At 41.0% G+C, this 26,548-nt stretch overlaps 1 protein-coding gene across 1 annotated transcript; it reads right to left on the bottom strand.

Annotated features, from left to right (window-relative positions):
- Positions 1-253: 253 nt before the first annotated feature.
- MTNR1B (melatonin receptor 1B) lies at positions 254-22,693 on the bottom strand. Its single transcript, XM_053935220.1, has 2 exons — positions 22,477-22,693; positions 254-1,122 (listed from the first exon to the last, which is right to left on the bottom strand). The coding sequence occupies exons 1-2, from the start codon at positions 22,691-22,693 to the stop codon at positions 254-256; spliced, it is 1,086 nt and encodes a 361-aa protein (XP_053791195.1).
- Between the last annotated feature and the right edge of the window lie 3,855 nt (positions 22,694-26,548).

Genomic DNA, 26,548 nt, shown 5'->3' with positions numbered 1-26,548 from the left:
TGGAAGCCGGATTCAGCTCTCAGAACTAAAACAGCTTGCACCCACCTGCTGCTTTAACTCTGAAACATGTTTTCAATTAATATCTTGTATAAATCACTAATCCAGAGCAATGTGCTTTACTACGAAGACAGTATTCCAGTCATAAAGTGTGATCCAAGTGGAAACTCCCCAGAATTAAGCAGGAATGACCAGAACATTACAACTACGATCTTGGTTTTCTCCATGACAAACTCTTGTATTGTCTATCACACATTTACAAGGTTTCAGTTTTCATTTGGTTATTGTTGTTTAAAGCTGGAGAAGGCTTGCTCTTCTGGCCATCAGTTCCTCCTTTGGATGTGTCCTGGAAGAAAAGCCTTGGCATCCACAGTGACATTAAAATTCGTTTATATTCATTCCGAAAATTCTGATTAAGAAGACCATATATTATTGCATTAAGGCAGCTGTTGAAATAGGCCATTAAGTAACTTATAATGAATAGCCATTCAGGAACTTTTGGTGCCATTTCCGTAGGATCAATGGCTACAGCCAGTCCAATGAAGTTTAGAGGTGCCCAGCAAAAGGCAAAAATCACAAAAACAACAAACATAGTAAGAAAGTTTCTGAAGTCACTTGGCTTCAATCTTGGCTTTGTTTCTGACTTGACTCGTCTTCGAACTTGAAGCACTAAAACCCAAATTCGAAGGTAGCAGAAGCTGACAATGGTGATAGGGACGATGAAGTGAATGACCACAACAGCTACTGTATAGTAGGAGCTTGCAGTTTGGACAAACGTGCATGAATAGATGCGTGGATCATACTTCAAAGAGCCAACAAAAAAATTTGGCACAGTTGCAATTACTGTTAATATCCAGACTAAGGAGACATACAACATTGTATTCCAACAGCTGTACACTTTGTCATAGGCAAAACTATGACATATGTAGCAATATCTGTTTATTGCAATTGCAGTGATGTTGAAAATAGAGCCGATTACACTTAGTCCCATCACAAAGCCACTCGCTTTACAGTGCGTTTCACCCAGTGTCCATCCATTGTGGAAAATAGCTAAGAGCACCAGTGGGTACGGATACAAGGCCACCACCAGATCAGCCAAAGCTAGGCTCACCACAAATGCGTTACCTGCAAGGAAAGAAAAATACAGAAGCATAAGTCTGAAAGCAAGCATAGCTGTGAAAAAGGAGAAAAGTGTTGCATTATTTTGGATGTCTGCAATGCTAAATTATTGGTGATGTCAGCAAGCAGCTGGTATATAGGACCAACAGGGAAATGACTTTACAATGTAACTGGGAACACCACAGGAATATCTGCAGCAACTGGATGTTTCAAATCTGTTGGTGACTGGATTATATCCTCCTTGCTCTTTTTATCTTTAATAAACATAGCCATCAGTGAGCTGTTACATAAGCACATGTTGAGTTGTTTAAGTGCAGCTAACTCCACGGCTGGATTGATTAAATGAAAAAGAAAAAAGTCTAATTTGTGCCAGGTAAGTAAGCCATTATGCCATTCTAACTGATCACTGGAATGCTAACGGGCTTCACAAGAATAAAGGAGAAGTATATACAAAGACTAGGTCTATAGGTATTGGAAGGATGTGTTGTTCTATGTATACTCTAAATTGCTGCACAATATTCTGTAGAATAGGTATTTTCTGCATGAATGGCCTACCCATACTGAAGTTATTTATGGATTGTCTAAGGAAGAGTGAATTGTCTTCACCACCCTCTGCAAAAAGGCATATTTAATTACACAGAGAAAAGTTCCATGCATGCAAGAGGAAGTATTCATATTTTTTGCTGATGATATTCAGGGAATATAGGTGATATTGTTAAGCCCTATCTTCTCTCTTTAACCAGTGTCCTTTTCATCAGTTTGAAATTTCTGACATTGTACCTAAGGGCTTTTTTATAAATTAGTGAGATAGGAAACTATATTCCTGAAAAATGTTCTTCAGGAACTTCACTCTAGAAGATAGAGGTACTAACTTTGAATTCTTGGCATTTAAGTAACATAAAATGTATATCGTTTGTATGGTTTTGTATATGGCTTGCAGTTTTTTTTTTTCTTTCCTGGAAGTCCTTGACAGCATGAACTGATATGGAAAAATCCAAGCAATTTTAAAAATTGTGCAAAGGAACATAATCCTTTTTTGAAAAGAGCAGTTAGGTGCTCCATTCTACAAATTCGGAGCTTACTAGTCCTCAACCAACAAAGCACTTCTCCATGTCATATTAAGAATGGCATTAACTGGAATTCATAAAAGCAACAACCATGTATAAATACGCTCATCAAAAATGACAGAATTTCACATCTACTCTGTTTTCTCTAGCTGCTTTACATCTGTAGCTTCCTCAGTTAAGGAATGGGGAGCTGTCTTTCTGCCATACACTTTAGGGGACCACCAGGCTCATCAGAATTTGCACAACAGCAAGTAAACTTAATGGAAAACAGGATTATCCATCTGTACCCTCAGAAACATAGCCCATCTCAAGAGCGGTGTGCAACTTCTTTTAGATAGTTCCTTGTTATATATTTAGTAGCCTGTTTTATATATTTTAAAAAGCTACACAAGTCTTTCCATAGCTGCAGCTGGATGATTTATGAGGAAAGATTGAATAAATTAGGGAGATGATTGAGTGGGTCATGATAACTTCAAATAAGCCAAGCAGGAAGGATATAACCCATTCCTATGATTGTTGTGAATCAAAGCAAGCTTCAGTCACAACAAGGAAGTTTCAAAGTAGACACAGAGAAAAAAATTTTAATGGCAAGAAGAAGGAAGTGTGGGAACTGTGCTTTGAGTCTGCCACTGAAGATTGTAAGAAAATAGAAAACAAGTATTTGTCAGCACTGGCCTAGATAAAGCTGATCCCTTTGTGCAGCAAGGATGAGATGACTGTGAAGGCCTCTTGTAGCCATGTGGCAAACAGGACAAAAAACAAAACTAACAAAAGAACAGAGGCGTCTTTATCAGAATGTATTTACATCTTGGCAACAAGAATTTCTCTTATGGTTTTTCATCACTGTATCTGACATTAGAAAACAGAGAAGTCAGAAGTTGGAAGTCAGAAGATGGAAGGAAGTTGCGGAAGGAAGTTGTGGAAGGAAGGAAGTTGCGGAAGGAAGGAAGTTGCGGAAGGAAGTTGCGGAGGGAAGGAGGGAAGGAGGGAGGGAGGGAGGGAGGGAGGGAGGGAGGGAAGGAAGGAAGGAAGTTGCGGAAGGAAGGAAGGAAGGAAGGAAGGAAGGAAGGAAGGAAGGAAGGAAGTTGCGGAAGGAAGGAAGGAAGTTGCGGAAGGAAGGAAGTTGCGGAAGGAAGGAAGTTGCGGAAGGAAGGAAGGAAGGAAGGAAGGAAGGAAGGAAGGAAGGAAGGAAGGAAGGAAGGAAGGAAGGAAGGAAGGAAGGAAGGAAGGAAGGAAGGAAGGAAGGAAGGAAGGAAGGAAGGAAGGAAGGAAGGAAGGAAGGAAGGAAGGAAGGAAGGAAGGAAGGAAGGAAGGAAGGAAGGAAGGAAGGAAGGAAGGAAGGAAGGAAGGAAGGAAGGAAGGAAGGAAGGAAGGAAGGAAGGAAGGAAGGAAGGAAGGAAGGAAGGAAGGAAGGAAGGAAGGAAGGAAGGAAGGAAGGAAGGAAGGAAGGAAGGAAGGAAGGAAGGAAGGAAGGAAGGAAGGAAGGAAGGAAGGAAGGAAGGAAGGAAGGAAGGAAGGAAGGAAGGAAGGAAGGAAGGAAGGAAGGAAAAAAGACTCTTTTTCTGTTTTAGAATGCCTTTTGGAGAAAGAGAACTTAGTCTAGTGTGTGCACTAAGATTAATTTCAACTCTAAGGCCTTCCAACATCAGCTTCTACCCAAAATGTAATTGTTCAGTTGAAATAGAGTGGGTATTGAGCTCTTTCAATCACATTTGGAAATAAACTGTAAAGTACATTTAGCAAGATATTTTCAAAGTTTTGAGTGCAATTTAGGACTTCTTGAGAATTCCAGGTGCAATGAATAAATAGAGTGAGCAAGGCACTTGTCAAAAACTTAATTTACTAGTTTACAATTCAGAAGAAAAATGGTCCAATATCTATAAAGGCCTCAGGTGATTTATCACTTCTATGGCTTTTTACAGGGTTGAATGTTCCCACTGTGCACTGCAAAGTAAGGTCCAATGGTATTTTTCTGTCTTTGTGGATGACTGCAGAGTTAGGTTTAATGTTTATTACTGCAAAGAATAATCTACAGATGTAGAGAGAAACTTTCCTAATTCATAAAATAGAAATAATTGACATTTTGAGAAATCAAATGTCTTAGGCATATTCTATATGCTTGGAGAAAGTAAATATTCCTTGACACACCTAACCCAGGGCTTTTAGGGTGGCCTAAATTATATTCATAATATAACTAAAGGGGTAACTTTCTGCTGCTTGTAACAAAATAGAAAACACAGAATTTTCATCTAGCTGGAATTATTATCATTGCTTCTGGAATTTACTTGTTGAACTTCATTCTTAGATTTCAGTTTCATTAGAGAGAGAGGTATGTTCATTTGGACCTTCAGTGGAAAGACCTCTTAATTACAAGCAGTAGCTACTGAAAGCCAAATGTCTTGCCAGGTATTCAAAAAGATTATGATCATCTGTGCTGTTTTAAACACTGATAGTCCTATGCATAAAAAAGAAAATAAGTTCTGATATTGACTTTGGGTGCAACAGAACTAGATAGGTATTTCATGAAGCATTCCTGCATATTGGTTTACTTACTACAACTAACAGGAGAGAGAGAACTGTCACATCCTCTTGTAATCTTGATATGACTTGATGTTGTAGGAATTTAATTACAGAATAAACTTTTTGGTAAGGCCAAAACTGTTAAGGGCTAAGTATCTGCCTTCTGAAAAGATAACTGACTTTTAATTTCTCTACTAAAAGCAGAAGCAATTGCAATAAGCAACTATTTTTTTAAGGTTTTTCTTCTGTTTTTGTTTTTAAACTGGTTAAAATGCTTAATTATATATCATGGTGTTGTTTTTTTTTCTTTTTTTTTTTTTTTTGGTAGTGTTTTGGTTGTTGCACATTTCTTTAACAAGTTTTTATATGTTGCATACAGACATCACCCTCAATGATCTATTGCAATGGCAGCAGGTGGAGCAGAGAATGAAGTCTTTCACACACTGACACTTGAATTCCCTGTGACAGTACAAGCCAAGACCTAGGGTAAGCTTTGATTCATTGAGACATGTTAATTTGGTATAATGTTCAACAGTGTGTTGCTAACAGAAGGTGTAACATAATGCTCCAGACAAATGCCAGATGGGTGTTTGTTTTCTTTGAATATGACAGTTTAAAGGCAGTGATACGCTCTTTTGTAGTTATGTTTCATTATTTCAGATATTAGTGAGGTATACTGCAGACTTTGATATAAGGGAAAGGGTCAGGCAATAGATTTCCACTAGAACAACATATTTTAAATTTTAGAGCCCTTCTGCCCTCCAGCAGATCAACACTCCCATCCAATTTGGTGTTGTCTGCAAACAGACTGAGGAGATACTCAATCCCCTTGTCCAGATCACTGATAAAGATATTAAACAGGACTGGCCTGAAGAAGAATGCCAGACTCACGAGAACAAAAGCTTAGCATGTAAAAAGGACTTTGAGATTGTGGCTAAGTGACTTGCTGACTGTGTTCTTGGCCCTACATCTACAGCTATGAGCTAATGCTGGAAGCTACATTTGCAGGAGGTGAATTTTAGGCTGGTTAGGCAAATCTCTCAGTTGTCGACACAGACACAGATTTATTGAAAGGACTTATCTAAGTTGCACTGTTGTTTTTGAGATCATGATTTTGGCATGCTTGGCATGCTAGGCATGAATGTAAACCCAAAACAAAACCTCCACTTCTTCAGCATGCTCACTCTTCTTCTCCCTCTGGTTAAATATGGGAACCCTAGTCCTTGCTGCGAGTTTGCTGCCTTGAGTTTGCCAATAGACTGCAGGTGCAAAAGTGCTGTGCTGTTAAAAGCTGAGTAAAAAGGCCTGAGGTTTGTAATCCCTGGGGGCACAGTTTTGCTCGCCTGTGGCTTCCTCTGGTGCTGGTGGGGACGGTGGTGACTCTCTGTTGCCACCTAGTGCGGGAGCCACGGCAGAGACAACGCGTTGCATCACCTAGCAGGGCAGGAGGAAAACGCCCGGGGCTGCCTCTTCCAAAGCAAAATGCTGATCGTTAATCAAATACTACATTTGCGGGGTGATAAATACTTTTCTGGGCTTCTGATACTTTCTGAGATTGCAGGAACTTTTCCACTACTGGGTATTTTCAGAGAGAAAAGGGGAAGCAGAAGAGGCCAGACAGGCTCTACTACTAGAAATTTCACTGTTGCCTAGTGGTTAGGACACTTCCATGATAGAAGAACCCTTCTTTGAAAAATACTTGAGTTTATGTCTCCCGTAGTCCCCAGAGAGTGCCCTACTCACCAGCCCTGCTGCTCTTCTGGGGTTAGCGTGCTTGTCTCTTTCTAGGTTATGTTCAAGAATTTCAGCCTAGAATCAGAATACACAGGTTACCACTTGTATTGTAGAGTGCTCTTTATCAGTATGCTCATCCAAAAAGAAGTTTAAAAATCCTCCTCATGATTTAACAACTGGAAAACTGAGATAGGTGCAGGAACTCTCCAAGACACTGATTAGGAAGAGCACTCCAGGTTCATGAACCTTGCTCTTTTTTCTGTTAGATAATACCACCACTGTTAGGCATCCTCTGGGAAAAGTGGCAGCACTGGTCCAGCTTTCTTCTCCCAAACAATAGTGGCATATTGATGCTGAGGGATGGAGCACATAGAAGAGCTAGAGCTATTAAATAAGGCTGGTTGTATTAAAAGCAAACAAAAGTGGGGGGTTGCTGCACTAGATAGTAAATCCTTAACGGATTTTGCAGATGAAAAAATTTTACTTGTGTTCAAGGGAAGACTGGAAAAGTACTTGTAAGAGTATTTATTTGAAGTACTACATTTGAAGGTTACTTAACAGTCATATCATACTAGATTTAGGAATTCCTCTGAGATGGAAGGAATCACAAGTTGTAATAATACAGAACCCCCAACATGCAGGGCTGCTTTGTTCTCTTTTTCTTCTCAGTGCCTGCTTCCATCTACTGCTAAAGACAGAGTATGAGTCTAGCTATGCCTTGTTCTGTGTGTCCAGCCATCTGAAACTGAGCAGCATTTTCCAGCAGGCTTAGGGGAGAGGATTCCTTGTAACCATGCCCTAAGAATGAGGTCAGGCTCTTGCTCATCCTTCCAACTAGGATGGAAAAGGCCCATGTTGTTGCTGAGAGAATCATAGGCTTGTAGAATCATAGAATGGTTTGAGTTGGAAGAGACCTTAAGCATCTTCTTGTTCCAACCCCCCATGCCATGGTCAGGGACACCTTCCACTGGATCAGATTTCTCAGTGCTCCATCCAGCCAGCCCTGAATATTTCCAGGGTTTGCACATCCTTATTTTCTTTGGGGAAACTTGTGCCAGTGTCTCACCACCCTCACAGTAAAGAATCTCTTACCAGTATCTAGTCTAAGTCTACCCTGTTTAGTTTAAAATCTCCCCTTTTTCAGTTTAGATGTCACACAGGGAGCGAAGCCAAGACATTCACTCTGAGGTTTAGTGCCATGGCACCAGTGGCAGCCCAGCCTCAGAACCTGCGGTTGCTGAGCACAACCACTAAACAACAAGACCAGACTGTTTCTTCACTGGTTCATGAAATAAGTGCTGTTTTCTGTATCTGCCAGTACATATCAGCTTAATTTTCTTCTCTTGAAGTAATCACAGCTGTTGATTGCTTCAACCAAGAAAGAATAAGAAACCTACTTGTACAACTGCAAGTATGAAAACTCATTTACTGCTGACAAAGGGGCTAATACGAAAAGCTGTAAAATACAACAGGTGCAATCTAGTTAGATCCTATAAAGAGCTGGGCGACCTATAATTTTTAATAGCTTTTTATTCAGTGTCTCACCATTATATTGCATGTCATAGAAAAAAAAAGTGAAATACACAGCATTTTATAGGATGTTGCTTTGTTAAGGAAACAAACAAAAACCTGCCCCAAAACTTGTTTGAGATCAACTACAAAAAACTGAAATGTGGAACCAAACAAAGGAAGGATATTTCACTTCTAAAAACTCTGAAAAAAAACTTCATTATGCCCTGACAGATTTTAATTTATATTGTGTGAAACAATAGTTTGTTCCATCACCTTTATTATTACTTTCATCTTTGCTACTGTATCTAAACCGTATCTGTGTCAAAGGAAATTATGCTGTTTTTTTTCTTTATTACTGCAACAAAACATTGCTCAAGTCCTTAGAATAACTTAACTTCCACCTTCTTTTATAAAAAAGACAGGAAATTGAAAAATGAAAATAATTTTGTTCAAACTAAACCCATGCTTTGTTTTGTTAAGCTGTTTGGTTTGTGTTTTGTTCTATTTTAATATTTGCTAGTGGAATAGTTGAATTTAAGAAAACCAAACAAACCAACAAATCTCAGACATTAAATAGTTCTATTTTAAAATATAAGGCTTAAGATATTACTGAAGATACTCAGGCTATCAGGCTAGTATATGAAGTGAATAAAATTGGGGACTATTGGAGACTATCAGGGACATAATCAGGACCAATTTGCCAAGAGAATTGATTAGCCATGATAAAGTGCATCTTGTAGTTTAGCCCTGCATACCAATTTAAACAGCCCGGAACTTTTTGACCAGTGTAAATGTTGGGATCTCGACTTACAGAACCTAAGTCATGCAAGTAGCAATTTCCTCAGTGGTTTACTCAACTGCTCTGTAGGGCTGCAGGTGAAGGACTTGTAGCCTGTGACAGCTACCAAGACAAATATGTGCAAAGCCTGTACGTGTCAACTGGTTCCATCTGCTAAAAGAAACCAAATCTAAGCCCATTATTCCTCCTGTGTACTTTTGGGTGTTCCAGTGTTCAACTCCCAGACATGGTAGAGGATCCTGGATTTTTATAAAAAAGGATCTGATACACTGCAGTAAATAGAGTACATGGGAACATCTTATTGGAAAACACTTATGTTGTCAAGTTGCCAATGCTTCTAAACAACCTATGGAGTCCCTTCTTTATAATCTTCTTTTCTTCTCTTGTTTCTGTTTCACCAAGGAAGAAAATAGATGATACTAGATGAAAATGGCCATTATAATATTTCAGTAAGGAAAAGTCTTACCCTTTCTTTTCTGAGCTTTTGGAAGGCCTCATTACTGTACATGCATAGGGAGATTAATGTCTTCAGAAGCTGTTGCCAGTCTCTGCCATCTGCTTCTTTTGGAAACAAGATCTTAAAGCAAAGTACAGTGACATGATTCATCTTATAATGATACTCACAGGTTTGTAAACATGTGAACAGATGAATAAATAAAATGCTTTTACAGAAGATGATTGTGTATTCTTTTCTGAAGTATTAGCTGCTTTGTGTTCCAACTCAATACAGACAAAGTGTGTAATGATCATCTGCTGAATCAAGGTCTTTTCTGAGAGACAGTAGAAGCCTTGAAAAATGACAAGACAACAACTCTGCTGTGGCTGGGCCTGCAAGTCATGATACTGTTGAGATAGGTAAATGAGGGGTGATAGGCATGCAACCAATATAGCCATAGAATCATGAAAGTTGGAATTGATCTCTGGAGTTTATCTAGTCCAACCCTCCCATTCAAAGAGGGATAAATTATAGTGGGTTGTTCAGGGCCATGTCCAGGAAGGCCTTTCACTGTCTACAGCCACAGAGACTCAACAACTGCTCAGGGTGACCTGTTCCAGTAAGGAATCAGTGTACAGGATATTTTCTGTTTTCACTAGGGAATAGAGGCAAGATGCTGTCAATTTTGCAACAGATGAGGGGTGTACTTGATCTACTAATAGCAGAGGGTACTTAAGATCATACCTGTTACTATGCACGCAGAGACCAGACATGGTCATTAACAATGAGCTAGACTTGCTTGGTCAGAAGAGGCCCCAGTGCAGTTTAGAATAGATGGGGCTTTATTTTTCTTATACTTCTGCCTTCAAATTCTTTGTGACAGCAGAATTTTTTGAACAATCTTTGACTGGACAAAATAGTCTGAGCCAAACAGAGAACCTGGACCAAGATGTTTCTCCAGACCAGTAAATCTACAGACAGGTAATGGTACAGAACTCTGGAGCATGGAGTGTGGTAAGGGCTGCACAGAAAGAGGCAGGATGCACCAGCTCCTAGCAAAATTATTTTCAGAAAGCAATTCCCACTGTCTTTAGCAAGGCTAGAATGTTCCTCCTTATCTAGATACTCACCTACTAGGTTCAGCTTACCCTGGCTGCAGAATCCTGTTCCACAATCTACTCTTATGACCTTGGAGCACTGGGAACTGACTGCAACCAGCCATTCAGACTAGCTCCTTGTGGCAGTTCTAGCTAGTTCACCCCAGTGAGTAACTTAGTGGCCTGTGACCCCAAAGAGAGACGTGGGTGACTTCTGTCTGCCTAACCTACTGAGTCACACCTCTTTTACTCCATGAATACATTTGCAAACTGGAGCGAACCAATATAGTTTTTACTAAGCCGAGCTCAAATGGAAATCACTATATTTATTCTTTAATCTATATATTCTCATGTAGTATAAATATATATATAATACACGACATGAGAATATTTGAGGGTCTTTGAAAGTCACCTACTTCACTATTGTGTTTGCTCTCCATAAGCAGAACAGATATTCTTGCTTCATCTTTAACCAGGAAGCTGGCTGCACAGCAGGTTTTACAGTCTTTATGGTCCTAGCATACCAGGTGTTTCATAAGAGTGACTAAAGAAGATTGTATTGTTTTTAGGTTATCGAACCAAAGGTATAACTACAGGACCTCAAATTAGTTAACTTTTCTTCTACTTTGAAAAAACAGATGTCCAGTGCTGCAATTAGACACTGGATTGTGTAGTTGAGGTTTCATACCCAGCACCATAATCACAGGTAAAATCTTATAAACTCTTTCAACCCACTTACAAGTGGATAATTTTTTCTAGGCAAATCAGTATGGTTACACCATCCTTTTACAAAGCCTGCCTCAACATCTGATTAATATTTTACACATTTTGCTTCTAATGACTGCAAAGGGAAGAATTAAAAAAGAAAGGAAAGTTTTGCTTAACATGAAAACTGATTCAGAAAGTAATCTTTTGTCCATGGGCTCTAACCCCACCTGTGAATTTAATAACAAGTACTTTTGCAATCGCTTTAAAAATATCTCAGGGAGACTTCTTGTCCTTGAGTAGGAGTGCTCTAAATTTCCACAGCACAACACTCACTTTCTGACACTATACTTTATGCCAGTAAAACACCTGGAGTATAATGGTGTACTATCTGACTTGCAGCAGGGAAGTTTGAATTTTAAATATTTTTTTTTCTGTCATGGCTAACATAACAAGACAAAGGCATACAAAGATACCAGTCTCCTATTAATCAAATTTTATTTCCTCTCTAACAATCCAAAAATTACACCCCGCACATTCCAGTGAGTAACAACTGATTTCAAGCAAGCTGGTTGGAATGTTTAATCTCTTGAATATTTTCTCAAGACTCTTAAGAACCTTAAGTGGCAATTCACAGAAAGGAGGGATGGACATCTCCCATTTGGCACATAATGACTACGCCATTTGCATGTTTTTACTTGTCTTGAAGAAAAGCAGCATGTTTTAATATAACAGCCTTTTATTTGTCAGTATAAAATCTGATTAGAGTTGACTACTTCTAAGAACATATTTTAAAAGTCCTAAGGATCACAACGCCAATGAGTTTCACCATAGACAGGATCTACACAGAATGGGCGCCTTGAATAGACACTTTTTTCATTAAACTGTGTAGATAATATTCAAAAAGTAGGCTATTTTTACTTGAAAAAAAAGTAGGACATAAAAATACCTAGATTGATTATTATTACATATATTCATAGGTAACAGCCATCTCACAAGAGGTTCTTTTCCCTGTTTGCACTCAAATGAAATGCTGTGAATACTTGAATTATTTGGGAAAATGGAACTGGCTTTAGAATGAGAGGACACTGAGAATTTCAGGCAGTATTGGAGCAAATCATAGACATGAGGATGCCACTTATTGGTTCCTGTCTTCTTTGCAGTGATACATTTTACAATTTGCTGCTAGTTCTAAACCTACGATTAGTTAACATAATTATATTTACAATTAGTTAACATAATTATATTTACAAGGGCTGGGATACCAAGTGGATATTTTTTTTGTTAGTCAGACTGTTAGTTCCAAGAGGTGCATGTGCTATCTTCTGACAGCAATAATTGCCTACATTGAGCAAATACAGCAATATAAACCAACAGGTAAGCAGATGTTGTTCTATAGCAAAAAGATGACAATATTAATGGAACTATCATATAAATTATTATCATCTTCATAAGGTGTTTAAACATTGAAACTGATCCAAGTCCATAAAACACAGCTGAAAAAAATTAGTAGGTCTGTCAGAAGGGTTATGTTTTTTCTGCAGACATAATTTAAGCAGCATTTATTAAACAGTGTAATCAATTACCTCTACAATTAATAAAAAGAATCCAATCAATCAGGATTCTAGTCATTTGATGAATGTGTTTAAGGTATTTTTATCTGTTTTCATGTCAAGATGTAGCTGTCCCATATGCTGCTGAAATGTCAGGAAAATGCTGACTCTGACATAGCTCAGTCCTTATCATTATGGAGAACAAAAGTAAAACAGATTCTAAAGCAACTACTGTTGTTAGGGAGGACACACCACAGTGTTGCACCCACAGTGATTTAGACATGTTTCTGTGAGATTTTGCTGTCAGGAAACCTGTTTTATGCCCATATCAAGGTGGAAAGTTAAAAAGCATAACAACTGCTCAGATTCATTTTTAGGAAGATGAAAATTGCAATAGCATTAGCATTTCTTTCTGCAAAAGAAAAAATGGTTTTATCAGCTCAGGATAATATGGCTGTTTTCATATGCATTCTTGGGAACAAGGCAATGTACTTGCCAGTTTATGGCAAGGTACCAATATGCACTTGTAAAGGATAACTTCTAAGAAGCTAAAATCTGAAGCATATCTGAAGGTAGTGGTACTCATAATAGATGTGAATTGAAGTAGGAGTAGAATTTACTCCTAGAGGCAGAGAACAGGTTGTCACTGATTTAATGGAATGAAAGTAGTCTCCTATAACATCCTCAACACAATGATTAAAGTAATCTGGTGAATATATATTTGCTAAGAATAGATGAAAAAAATTTGTCTTTTAAAATGAGTTGTCCTAGTGCTCTGTGGGGAGGTTTGGGCTCTTAGCTCTGGCTGATTGTGCCAAAGAGCACCATGAATTGCTTCTGCTGCTCCATCCAAGAATAGAGCTTTACTGCAGAGAGGTCATTCCTCATGCAGTCAGTGAGTCTTGCAAAAGGAATGTCAGTCCAGAGTCCAGGAGAGAGCTGGCAGGAAAGGGAGTGCTCCTAAGGCACACTGGAACTGCCATAATACAGCTGCTAAGAGCTCCTTCTAATTTCCTGTATCTGAGAGTATGTTTGTGTTGGTTATATCAAGGAGATGAAGGAAATTTATTCATACTCTGAGCTGGGAAAAAAAAATTAATAATAATAATAAAGGCAAAAGCTGTGTGACTGTGTTAGACTAGGCCTTAAGGGGAGCCTGAATACAGTGTTGCAGGAAAAGCATCACACTAACAGCATCCTTTGGTTTTCCTTCCCTTGAAACATGGGTAGAGTGGACTTGTGCCAAATGAAATACATGACATAAATACACCCTTAGATTCTTCTTTACAAGTTCAGGAAAGCATACTTCTGCAGCTCAAATAAATCCTTATCATTCTGTTTCCTCTAAAGATAAGCATACCAATAGCTCCACTTGTTAAGTGGAATAGGACTTAATATTACATTCTAAAATAAAAGTATCTTGGACCTGATCTTGGCAATAAACTTCCTTTTTGCTTATCAATAAATTGAATACTTACAGTACAGGATAAAAGTGATAATTCAGAACAACTATAACTTGGCAATAATGCATTGCCAAGTGCTTCAAAGAAAGATACAAAATATCCTATGGCTGCAGAATAACCTGCACTGAGTTACAATTTTACCCTAAACAGCATTCCCTGTGATGTAGATTGATAGAGAAGTTATTTTTCTACTTTATGATGTTTCTCTACTCCTAAATACTTCTTTCAATCCCTCTAGGAAAATAATTACCTTACAAACTTTCTATTTCTAAAATAATTTAAAATTCTGTATCATTCAGATTTTTTCTTTTCTAGAACAATTTTAGGTTTCCACTTTTCACTTTTTTCTAAATTTACCTGCAAGATTCACCTCCTTTGTTAAAGAAACTCTCTTATTTTGCAAATTAATAATCCTGGATTTTCACTTTGCTCTTCTACTTTTGGAATTACAGGAACAAAGTTTAGAGTTATTATTTCATAAGTAACTTTGAAGACTTATCTTCTCATTTGGTTACTGTTTGAACCAAGTCTCACAGAAAAGAGCATGGAATTGGTGATGAACTTATTCTGTTTCATCTCCAATAAGAGAATGGAAGCATAATTAGAATTATGAGATGAGTCACGGGCACATGACTGAATAGTTCTAGAATTGATATAAAAAGATTTGGAGTATTGATCATTTGGAGGTATTTTCTGGGAAGAGGTTTCATATCTTCATGGACAGATTTCACCTAAGCATATGGGATACCAGCTTGCAATCCAAGCTGGCAGAATGAATAAAAAGAACTTGAAGTTGAGAGATGGGAAGAGAGCTGAAGAAGAAACCATATAGTTTCTTCATTTACCACCCAGGGCAAGGGAATTTTGGCTTCAAGAAGGTGGTGGCAAAAAAGATAGAAAACAGGAGCTCAATCATTGTGGAGTTCTACTGGAGTGATAATATAAAAAGCAGTACAGTCAGTTAAAGGGTGTCAGGAACCTATGAAATAAAATAGGGGATCAAAACCCAGTGAGAAATAAAAATTAAACTTTTTGGAAACAATTATGTTAGAATGGAATTGCACCAGTGATCAGAGAAGAGAAATACCAATCAAAAGGTCTATTGTCTTCATAAAAGAAGGAGAATGAAGAGAGAGATTGAGAGAGAGAGAGAGAGAGAGGATATCCTGGTAAAAGCCAAAATTACATTGGGGAAGAGTTGTAAAGACAATGTGCAGTGAAGAATGCAGAAACCTGAAATTGGATGAGAACGCCTTCCCTTTATAGGAAAACACTAATGGAGACCATTTAACATCAGGACAATGCAGGCCCTCATATGTAAAGGGGAAAATAAGCACAGAAATAGCAGCTGAGTTCTGGATATACACCCACCAGATTTCTTCAATTCAGAGGCAATTCACCAATATACCTCAGCCTTTGTTTTCATGAAGAACAAAGACATCCCTGAAGAGCCTGCCATAGAAAATAAGGTTGTATTGAAAGCAGATGAGGTTATTTCGGTTAAATTAAATAGAAGAGTAAACAAAGCAGACATAGCTAAGAAGGGGACTTGCACATTTTGATAAATAAAAGAAACTAATTAGGAAAGTGAAATCAGCTGTATTGAGGAGCATAGGGACTTGAATGTGGAAGAAGGTTGGCATTTCTTCATATTAAAGGTACATAAATATTCTCTGTAACTTGCATCCAAAAGAGGGAAAAATATAAGAAAAAGTTCCAGATCTAGATGGAGAAGAAGTTGTCTCAGTAAGGATACTGGGGGCAAGAAATGAAGCTAGAAGTAAAACATAAGTCATGTCCACCAAAGAAAACTGCTAGAGAGAGCAAAAATTGATAAAATGGGAACTAACACATCCCCTAAACTTCTTTGACTTTGCAAAGATTTCTAAAATGACTAAAATGCCCTTCCAGCACAGTAAAAATTAGGAAAGGAGAGACAAGTTACTGGGAGAGGGGGACCCTGAAAATTTAGTTAAAATGGCTCCCGGTTTGAAGAAAGATTTTGTTAGACCTTTTAATAAGGATAAAATTGGTGGTCTTGGGGACAAGGCAGGCTGACAGGTGAGGAATTAGCATATCTACAATAAAGCAAAAATATCAGGAAGATTGAATATATTTGATGGCAGGAATTTTTTAACATCTGTTATCTCAGAGATAGTGTTGTGTTCTGAAAGTATTGAGAGCTACATGTGAGACCTGTAAAAAGGGGCTGAAATGTTCTCTAGTCCTCACTGCCAGTCGGGAAGTGCAGATTTCTCTCAGGCTTGAGTGATTTGATTTCCCTCTGAGCTTGGCTCCCACATGCATCCCAAAGAGCAGTGTTGCCATGACTCACTTGCAGCTGTGGTGCTCTCACACTTTACTACCCATTTCCTCCTCCTTTGCTATGGTGCTGCACAAATGCTATTTCTTTTTGCATGAATGGCACTCACAGTAAGTCAGAAAAGCAATTAGTCAGGGAGTAACAAGAACAGTAAACGAGTGTTGCCACCTCTGGAAGATTCATTTGTCTACCACAGAGTATGTGCTAACATGGCACCTTTATTCAAGGTGGGAAATTGTTGAAAAGGAAGAATGATTTGAGACATCTTTGGGCTCTTAATCTCAATTGTAGCCAAGACTGGAGAGACAAGCTTGGAGGGATAAGAAAATTAAAGATGCATATACAGACAAATGGAATAAAAGTCAATGTGAGGTTATACAAAGTGTCTGTACCAACTAATCTGATCATCTTTATTTAATAAAAGCTGGACTTGGACTTTCTGGATCTGGGAGGTTGCTCTAAACAGATCTAGCCTTGGAATCACCAGGGTACCACTTACAGTCTGTTGCTACCACTGCCTGGACAATGATGAAAGAAAATGATGAAATAAACCAGAGGGAGATAACCTACATTGAACTAATTTTGTCTGTTTCAGAAGTATTACGTCACAAAACACAAAGAGAACTAATGAAATTTTATGGTAATACAAAGTTGAGAGCCTACTGATACATTGACATGTTAAGATCTTTTTTTGCTTGAGGACTAAAAGACCAGAAAGTGGATAGAGTATGATAACATGAGATATGAGGTCAGGCACTGAAGGAATAATTGTGTAACAAAAGAAAAAGAAGAGCTGCATCAGCAAGTGACTGCACCAAGAACAGTCACCCATATTATGCTACCACATAAAAGGAAAATGTGGCTTCAAGGCATACCAGGTCCATTTTGTCCATCCAGGAAAGGACAGAACAGAATAGAATGTTGATATTGTCTTGAGAGTATTGGTGGTACTTCATCTGCATTACTGTGAAGACAGATTAATTTAGTTTGGATAAGTGATCTGAAAGGCTTAAAAAACCCAGGAAAATAAAGAACAGTAGCTTAGTTTCCTCTAAGCTACTTAGAGGAAACTAAAACTATTTGACATGTCTACTATGGAAAAAAAAAGGTTGAGGGGTAAGCATGTGTTTACTCTCCATTAATATTGTACAAAAGTTCTCAACAGGTGGAGAAATGATACGTTCAAATTAAATGGCAATTGTAATTCTACAAATAAGGATATCCACTCTAAGTAAGCAACTAATAATCACAAAGTTAAAATAAAGTAAAAATTAGTTTGAATCATGGTAAGAGATAGAAGAGCTTTATTCTAAGTGTTGGGTTCAATGAACTTTTTTCATTGTTGAAGCTATGTTCCCATCAATTTCTTAACATTAAGCATCTTCAAGCTGAATGTGAGAGAGAATATGAAGGCCAAACACAGCCAGTCCCAGAGCTAAGAATTCTGTGGATCCAGAGTTCAAGAAGTAAGGAATACAAAAGCTGAAACCATCAGAGGAGGATTTCACGATCTACTCATCAAAATATGTTCTTGTCAGCATCACTGCTGATATTAAAGGACAATTTTTCCTGAAGTGGTTTCAGAGACAGGTTTCTCCACTGTCGTTTTGTAAGAGATGGATTCCATCACAGGAAACAACTATCCTGTATTCCAGTGGACAGAAAAAATAATAGCGGAGGAATAAAGGAGGGAAAGAGAACTGGTGTGGTCAAAGAGATGAAGAATAACTGAAAGCAGCATTTAACAATGGGGATAACTTACCTTCAGCTATATCAAAGAGATGTGGAGAGAAGGCTATGGAAAGGGAAAGAGCATGGAAAATACTACAAGACTTGCTTATATTGCTGAACATGTTTATTTAGTAGATGGATAAGTACCAGTATTATAATTCTACATGCAGAATTGTTTATTTTGTACAGATGTACATATGAGAAGCATTGTCCATCTCTAGAGCCACATATACATTAGACAGAACTAAACATGCAAATACACCGATGCTCTTACAGGTAAAAGAAACATGAATTTAGATTTCATTTGTGTTGCAACAGCACCTTGCTATTCAAATGGAAATCAGAGTCTCACTGTGCTGTGTTAGCTGATATATATAGAAAGGAAAATAGTGGAGAAGGTGAGGAGGGCTGACAAAATGCACTAAAAATACCACTTTCCACTAATGCATTCATTGGCAATGCACCAAGGTTAATATTAATATTCTGCCAAAAGTCAAAGGGTCCCAAGTCCTCATTACTATTTGAAATTATATTGAGTTAATGCACCTAATTCTCACTTCTCACTGATTTTATGCTGGCTTTAGGGCCAATGAAGTATAAATGGTTTGCTTTATCTCTGTCCTCGGGGAAATGCCTTGCTGGTTGCCACCTTCTAGAGTGCTTCCTACCAGGTTCTTACCTCAGCCAATAATGTTACGTTTATAGCTATGGTTATACAAAAGTATCTTCAAAGTTCCTAAAAGCATCTAGTGGCTTTGATTTACTTGATTCACCTTTGGGATACTTGATCATCCAGCAGTGGTTGTTGAGCTCATGTAAACTTTAACACTTCAGAAGTTCATCGATGTGAAAGCTGCCGTCAACTGGGCATGTTTAATTGAAGACACACAAAATCAAGACTTGTTTCTGAAAATTCAGAATGCATTTGACATTTCAAATAGAAAGGCAAGCTGATTTAATTTTATTATTTCCACATACAAAGTTTTATTTAATTTTATAGTGCGTTAGATTAAATTGCTCTCTTCCCAAATTAGAACAGATAAAAGCATTAATTTCTGTAAATTAAATCACTTTCAGAGATCAGAAGTTGCTCAGCCTCTCACAGAAAGACGGGGTGCAGTTATGTAAGACAAACATGTTGATTCATACCAATTATGCTATGCATTACTTGGAAGAGTCTTCACAGATTTTCCCCAAAACCAAATTTAAATGTGGGAAAGAGGCTTCTGTGTGATCTGAAACAATCATTCTGTTGTAAGGCTGGCAAAATTCCCATGTTTGAGGAGTGAATGAGCAATGTCCAGAAACACCAATCCTATCTATTCTTTATTTCACTCCTACTGAACATAATAGGATAGAAGCCCAATGGCTAATAGGTCATTTTATTTCACTCCATTCTTGCACCTCCCATTATATTAGAGCATTAGAATAGATTTACTTTTGGTCATGCTTTAATTTTAAGGACAGCAATGCATAACTACATTGTTTCCAGTTATCAGAGCTCTCTGGGAAGTCTAGAACAGAATAGTGTTGATAAATCCTGGAAAAACTGCTAAAGACCTGTATTGCTTTCCGAAGGTATGATTAGTTCTTGTGCCACAGAAGTAGGCAGAACTGGTTAATTTATTCCTTATACACCTGTGACTTATTTGAAGTCCCAAACTCTCATCCAAGAAAAACCTCTCACTAGCTTCTTCAAAGGGAACTGAGTAGTCATGATGTTCTTTTTTCCTTCAGACATCTAGATGTCTTCCTGTCCTAACCATTCCCCTAACTTCGTCTTTTTATTCTCTGACAAGGTCTAACTCTTTTCATGCAGTTTTTCCTCACCATTTTGCTATCTACTGCGTTCACTCCCCTTGCAAGTACAAACACGTTGTTTCTCGTTTGATCAGAATAGAAACCTGCAAGTCCACCTGCTTTTCCATCTTTCTTTGTCAGATGCTAAAGGCTCCCAAGTACTGCCTTAGCTCTCTGCCACTTTCCCATCCCCTCTATCACTCCACCCACATCAGTTTCCAGTCCTCTTCCACTCTGCTTCCTCCCTAAGAAATTTTACCTGAAAAGACTTCTGTAGACATTTACCAAATTATGCCCTTTCAGTTTCACCTCCAAGAGTCATGTCTTCCTGACCTAAAACTAAAAACTGGCAATTGAAAAGGTATTTAACCTTATGAAGATTACGCAGAAAGAATTCTCTGCTGTTTTACACAGTACTTATCAAAGATAAAGAGATCTTTGGGAAAGGGTCAGCGACATCACATTAAGGATTATCCTAGAAGGAGATCGATTAGCAGGTATTTGAAGTAGGTAAGACGACTATGTTTGGGGTTTTTTTGTTTTGTTTTGTGGTGAGGTTTTTTTTGTGTGGTTTTTTTTTTTTTTTTTTTTCCCCCAAAAGTCCCAGGATGTCACAGAGTACTTTGATCAGTGTCTCGAAAGTTACTCTTCCAGGCATCACTCTCTTCCAGTCCAAACCCTCCCCTTTTCTGTTGTCTGAGTGAAGGAAACGTTTCAGAAGAGAGTTCCTCTCTTCCTCTCCTTGGACGGGATTTGGTGCCTCGGGCCGGCCGCCCTCTCCAGCGAGAGCCTGTTCCCTGGGCGCTTCCGCCCCCCGGAGTCCAGGCGCGAATCCCTCGGGAACTCGCCTTCTCCCGGCGTCGAGGGGGCCGGGAGGGCGGGGGTCGGTGAGTCACGGCGGGTCCCGCGGGACTCCCTTCTTCGCCGCAGCGCTGCGCCCAGCCCAGCCCAGCCCCGTTCCGTTCTGCTTTCCCAGGGCAGCGCCTGGCGCTGCTCGGCGGCCGCGGTCCCGCTCGGGGCACGCAGGGCTCCGGCTCTGGGCGGGCCGGCACTACCGGCCCCGGCACGGCTCTGCTTCTCTCGGCTTGGTCCCCTGGGACGGACAACCCAAGCACAAGCGTATGGACTAGCAGCGGCCACCCCATGTCTTCCCTCGCTCAGCCAAACCACCCTTCCAGACGTTCTCAGGTTCGGCGCTGCTCGGGGCGGGGTGTGATCTCTCAGCCCCGTGTAAACGGGACTTGCCGGCATCCCCCGCCTGTAGCTAGACGTGCAGCGATTGGGGAGCGCAAGACTTAGCCCTCCATAAACTGCTTTTGCCCCTAAGTATGATTTAACTTAAAGCAAGGGCGAGCGAGCGCCTACTCCCCGTTAGCAGGAGCCGTAGTCACCGCACGTGAGACACGACAGCCCTTGGGAAGAGACACTGGTTGAAAAAAACCCAAACCAACACTCCCACCACCCCCAGGAGAAACAAGCCAGTAGCTCTTCCTCCTTCCCAGTGGCAAGGGAGCACCCGCTGACACAGAGGATCTATGGCAGAACCCTCTGGCTCCGAGTGCGGGGAACGTAGTGCTTCGGACTCCTGCCCGCTCCCAGCAAAGTTTGGTTATCCCGACCTGCGTGCGCATGGCAAAACGAGGGAACTCGAGTCTCGAAGGAATGAGGAGTTCCGGGAATAGCTAAGTACTACAAGAACTATACTAGATACACCACGGTTTCGGGGGTAGCACTTTATACTGCACCGACACCCTGCATCTAGCCGAGTGCCGGTGTGTCCAGCTCTGCGCATCAGGGAACAATCGGCTCCATCGACGGGGGGAGCCGGAGGGGCTGTAGGATCCGCACGCAGCGGGACGTGCGCGAATCAGGGCCAGGAGGCAAATCACAGAAGCTGGCGAGAAACTACAGAGTTTTGTAGTTTGAAACACGTTGTAAACAGCCCGGCAGAGATAAGGAGATAAAGCCAGTAAGTTTAGCAAGTAAAAACCGCAGAGCAACATTCTAGCACACACAAGGAGAAACTATAGACACTATTCAAAGACAACACCCCACTTTATTTGTTACGTTGTGGCTGAAGGATATGCGATGAGGAGACAAGAAGGCGATTTCGTGAAGACTACCGTGAACTCTGATGCAGGCTCCAGAGCGCGGGCTGAGCCGCTTCCCCACGCATGCACAGCACCGTATCTTTAGGACTCTTGAGCAAGTTTTAAAAGCTCCTCCTTCACTCCTCCGACCGCTTTGGGCACGCATTTCATCGCCGGATGGCACCGATTCCCCTCCTCGGGAGTTCCATAGAGACCACATAATGCCTCATTAGCAACCACTGAACGACCTGCGCTCCCGAATGGAGGGCAGGACGGACCCCGAGGAGAGCGCAGAGGCGGTGCGCTGGGAAGGGTGACTGAGCGCCTGGGGATCCCTGCACACACTACAGGGCAAGAACCAATGGATGGGGGCTCTGGTCCCCCGCCTTCAGCGGGAGGCCCGCAAAGACTCGACAAGCGGGCTGGACTCCTCAGGACAGCTGGAAGTGAGGACCAGGATAGCGGCGGAACTCAGGGCGCTCGCTGCTCCCTGCCGCCGCCGGGGCAGGGTGCGGGGATCAAGCCCTTACCTGAGTTCCGAAGCTTGCGGTTCTTGAAGACGGAGATGATGACCAGGAGATTGCCAAGGATGTCCACCACCGTGGTGAAGATCAGCACGCTGGACAGCACCGGCACCACCCAGGCGGGCCGTGGGGCGCCCGCCGCCGCCGCCTCCCGTTCCGCCAAGCCGAGGCGGCCGCGCCCGCCCGGGTCACAGCAGTTCCTCAGGGAGCCGTTCTCCAGCATCGCGGCCACCCCGTCCCGGCGCCTCCCCGCGGTGACCGGCGGCGGCCCCGCGGACTGACCGCGCGGGCGGGCGGGAACGGCTTTAAGGGGCGCGCCGGGCGCTGCTCCACCGGGAGGGGCGTGGATGGGGCGGTACCAGAGCCCCCTCCCCTTTCGCGGACTGTGGGGGAAGCCCGGGGGCGGGCCCAGCCCCGCCTGCCGAGGGAGGGAGGGAGGGAGGAGGCGGTGGCCGGCGGGACCGGCGGCGCGGAGCGCGAGCGGCGGAGGCTGCCAGGGCGGGTGCAGCCTCCGCGGGTAGCGGAGGCTGGCCGCGCTCGGCCATCCCCGGTGACAGCTTGCTTGGCCGGAGAGCTGCGGGGACAGGCGAGGGCGGCAGAGAAGTCTCTGTCCCAAAGCGCTGCTCCTTCCCCAGGGCTCAGCCGCGAACATCCGCCATCCGCCGCCGGGAGAGCGCTTGTTTGGGGGTTGTTTGTGTTTTGGTTCTGGGGAATCGGTTTGATTGTTTTTTTCCTGCCCCGCGGCTCGGGCCGCTGTGTTCCTGGCGGCGCAAGGCCAGGGCTCCCCCCGCCTCTCTCGCCGCCAGGCACACGGTGCGCCCAGACGAATGTTCCTGGCACATTGCTCCCGTCGGCCTGGCAGCACATCTGAAGGGGTCGTACACTGCCTTCGCCGTGGCCTTGTGCCTCGCGTTTGAACACAGCGGTCAGGTCGAGACTAAGGGCAGCGCCCGTGGGACGGTAACTGCGAGCGCCACGGGCGGGACGTGCCCGCGCCGATGTCGGCTGCGAAAGCTGGGCGCGTTTCGCGGGATGCTCCTTTCAAGCTGCAGGGCAGACAGAAGGGCACCGACGGGCTTCACTCTGCAATTACGCTTGAAACATATCGTTTCCTTTGGGCCCCTCAAAGTGACAGCTACCATATGCTCATTTGCATTAAATAAATAGGCGAGACGCGTGCGGCAGAGGAAGGCACAGCCCGCGTGTCGCCGTGCCTGGCTGGCGGCGTGGCACAGCCGCCACGTGCCGCTGGCACTGACACCGGGCTCACACAGCGGGGGCCGGCAATTAGGGCTGCTCTCAGCAGACGTAACTCGGGAGGGTTTTGTGCCCTACTTCACATTGTTTTCAGGCTATCCAGGTCACACTGTATCGTTGTCCTGCTTTCAGAGGAAGGTATGCCCCTCAGTTTTTCAAGAATTAGATCCTGGGGTAACCTGCCTTGTGGAGTTAGGTTGGAAAAACAGAACAAGTTTCTGACCTTTCTAATGGTAAATAACGTATTGTGGCTCATTGCTTCTTTGAGACTTAACATGCACTAGTGTAATCAAAACGCTAAAAATTACTTTGTGGGCCTTTGGGCGCTTTTTTTTTTTTTTTTTTTTTTTTTTTTTTTTTTTTTTTTTTTTTCAGAAATAGTTTACTGTTCAGTTTAAAATCCTAGTCAATTTTAGATAAACTGAAGTAGTCCTGGTTGGAATGAACATAGAATCATGTATGTGGATTTTTGTGCCGGTCTTATTTACAGTGATTTTAAAAAAGAAAACAGCCCTACTTCAGATGCTTTCTGTTTAATGTAGGCAATATGTAAGGCATCATGGTCCTTTTCAAACTACAGCTGGAGTTATCATGGCTTCATGGCTTGGACCAAAGAGGAACCTTCTTCTGAGAATTATCACTCCTATAGTTATTTTGCAATTCTGATGTAGGAAAGTAATAACTGCACACTTGACAGGACAGGCTCATTCTTGATAGAAGTGAGAGTTCACTTGATTTTCCTTTTTCTTTCTCCAGAAGCTGAAAAGATCCAAGGAAATGCCTATTTTCTGTATTTATCAGTGCAAAGGAGGATTTTCCACTAATGAATAATGATCTTTAAGAATAGTTTAAGAATAACTTTTGTGTTACAGTGTTTCCCTTTATCTGCCTCTGTTCCAGTTTCTCCTTTCAGAAAGTTGTTATTCTCACTGCCCATTATCTATGTACTACTCTAGAATTATGGACCTGTTAGGGGAAACTTACACATATTATCATTTATTTCCATGATTGAGGCTCTTTCTGGGCATCCTTCCAGAATCTGTGTAGGTGCTTTCAGGAGAACTGTACCATTTTGTTGTCTGTCATTACTACAGGATTTATCTTTAACTGTTTGTCAAAAGCTTAAACTGCCCCTGAGCATAAATGTGGCTTTTCAAGGTAGGCTTTGCTTCTGGCATTACTCAGGTTTGCAGTTTGTCCCCGCAAGAGGAACAATGTATTTCTCCCTGTCACACACAATTGTTATGTATCATTGCTCACTTCATTTAATAACTCCCAAAAGTGTACCAAGTGATTTAGAGAAAAATTAGAAAGCTATGGCCTGAGCTTGGCCTGAAGTATAAGCCTGCCACAAAAAGTGAAACAGAGTGAGTGTTCTGGCTTTGGAACAGGAGTCTAACTTTGGTGGATGCACTGGCATTTAACAGTAGAAAAACAAGCAGATAGGAATAATACCTTTCCTGCCTCAGCAACCTGTAAAGAGCATGTTCTTTATCTGCTCTGAATTTCCACTCTCTTCATTAGTATCAGTAACATAGATTAGAATTATTATTTAGTGTTGTCTGTCAAAGGATAAATTATAAATGTTAATCTTATTTGCTTTGTATCATGATTGATTAAGATGCATTAAACGATCTGTGGATGATCTTACTCAGCTTTTTAGTAGCCTTATTTCCAATTAACCAAATTCTCTTTGAAAGTGAAATAGGTATTTAAGCCCATTGATTGTCGCAGTTATTATGAAATAACTCATTGCAGAAAGCTCTCCATCTCAAAGGAAGAGATATGTTCTTTACAGTTGGATTGTTAAGACCTTTATATTTTTAATTTTGGGGAAATTTTCTTCCATGTCTAGGAAAATTAACCATGTCTTGTGTTTCTTTTTGAAAGCAATCTATAGTTTTCTAATGGCAAGCTCTATTTGTTTTGCAGGGTAAGACCAGGAATTGCCTGAATGGTGGAGCAATCAAATATTCCATGCATTGCTCTGCTGCCTGAGGCTAAACTCTCTTGTTTGTCTTTTTTTTTTTTTTTTTTTTCCTTTTCATTCTGAAGACAAATGACTGTTTCCTGGAGTTACATTCAAGCACTTTGCTCTCTGTGATTTGTTGATTTGACTTTCTGAATCTGTAACTGGTCACAGAAGTCAAAACTTTTCATGAGCACAAATAAAATTTCAGGACAGAGGATCCCTTTGGTAGAATCTCTGGAATTTCAGGTATTCCACTGATGAAGAAATTATATTTCCTCTATGTTTGTTATTTCAGCACACATTTCTACAAAACCAAGGGGCACTTAGAGCTAAAATGCACAGTTTCCAAATAGCATTCCTACTTTTAATTATCTCAGTTTGAGTTGACTGTTCTAACTGTGTACACCATGGCAGGAGTTGGAGTCTTATGCCTTTTATATCTCTTCCATTTCTATACAATTTAGGGTTTTTTAATATACATCTATATTTTTAAGTCAACTTGAGCCCACTGTTTAAATTAAAGTCTGTCCACTGCTGTCATGAGCCTGTACAAAAAGATGTATCTTTTCTGATCAAGAAGGGTCTTTCTTTTCTGTAGGAACAGAAGATTCACTTATTAACACTTTCTCGTCTGGGTTTCATCTTTTCCATGCAATGTTAATACTTTTAATGTAGAAATCAAAGCCTTAGTTAGAGGAAGGTTATTTTGTTCATAATTTTCCAACCCCTTTTTACCTGCTGGAAATTGCCGATAAAATGAGATCTGCCATTCCAGTCTCAATAATTTATTGATGTTTTAGTCACCCTGAATTTCCATGGCACATAAGAGGATCCTTCTGCTGTGAAATT

Source organism: Vidua chalybeata, chromosome 2 (genome assembly GCF_026979565.1).
Source record: "Vidua chalybeata isolate OUT-0048 chromosome 2, bVidCha1 merged haplotype, whole genome shotgun sequence".
NCBI classification, from domain to species: Eukaryota; Metazoa; Chordata; class Aves; order Passeriformes; family Viduidae; genus Vidua; species Vidua chalybeata.
The sequence above is the reverse complement of the archived record's forward strand: the minus strand, read 5'-3'. Positions and strand labels throughout refer to the sequence as shown.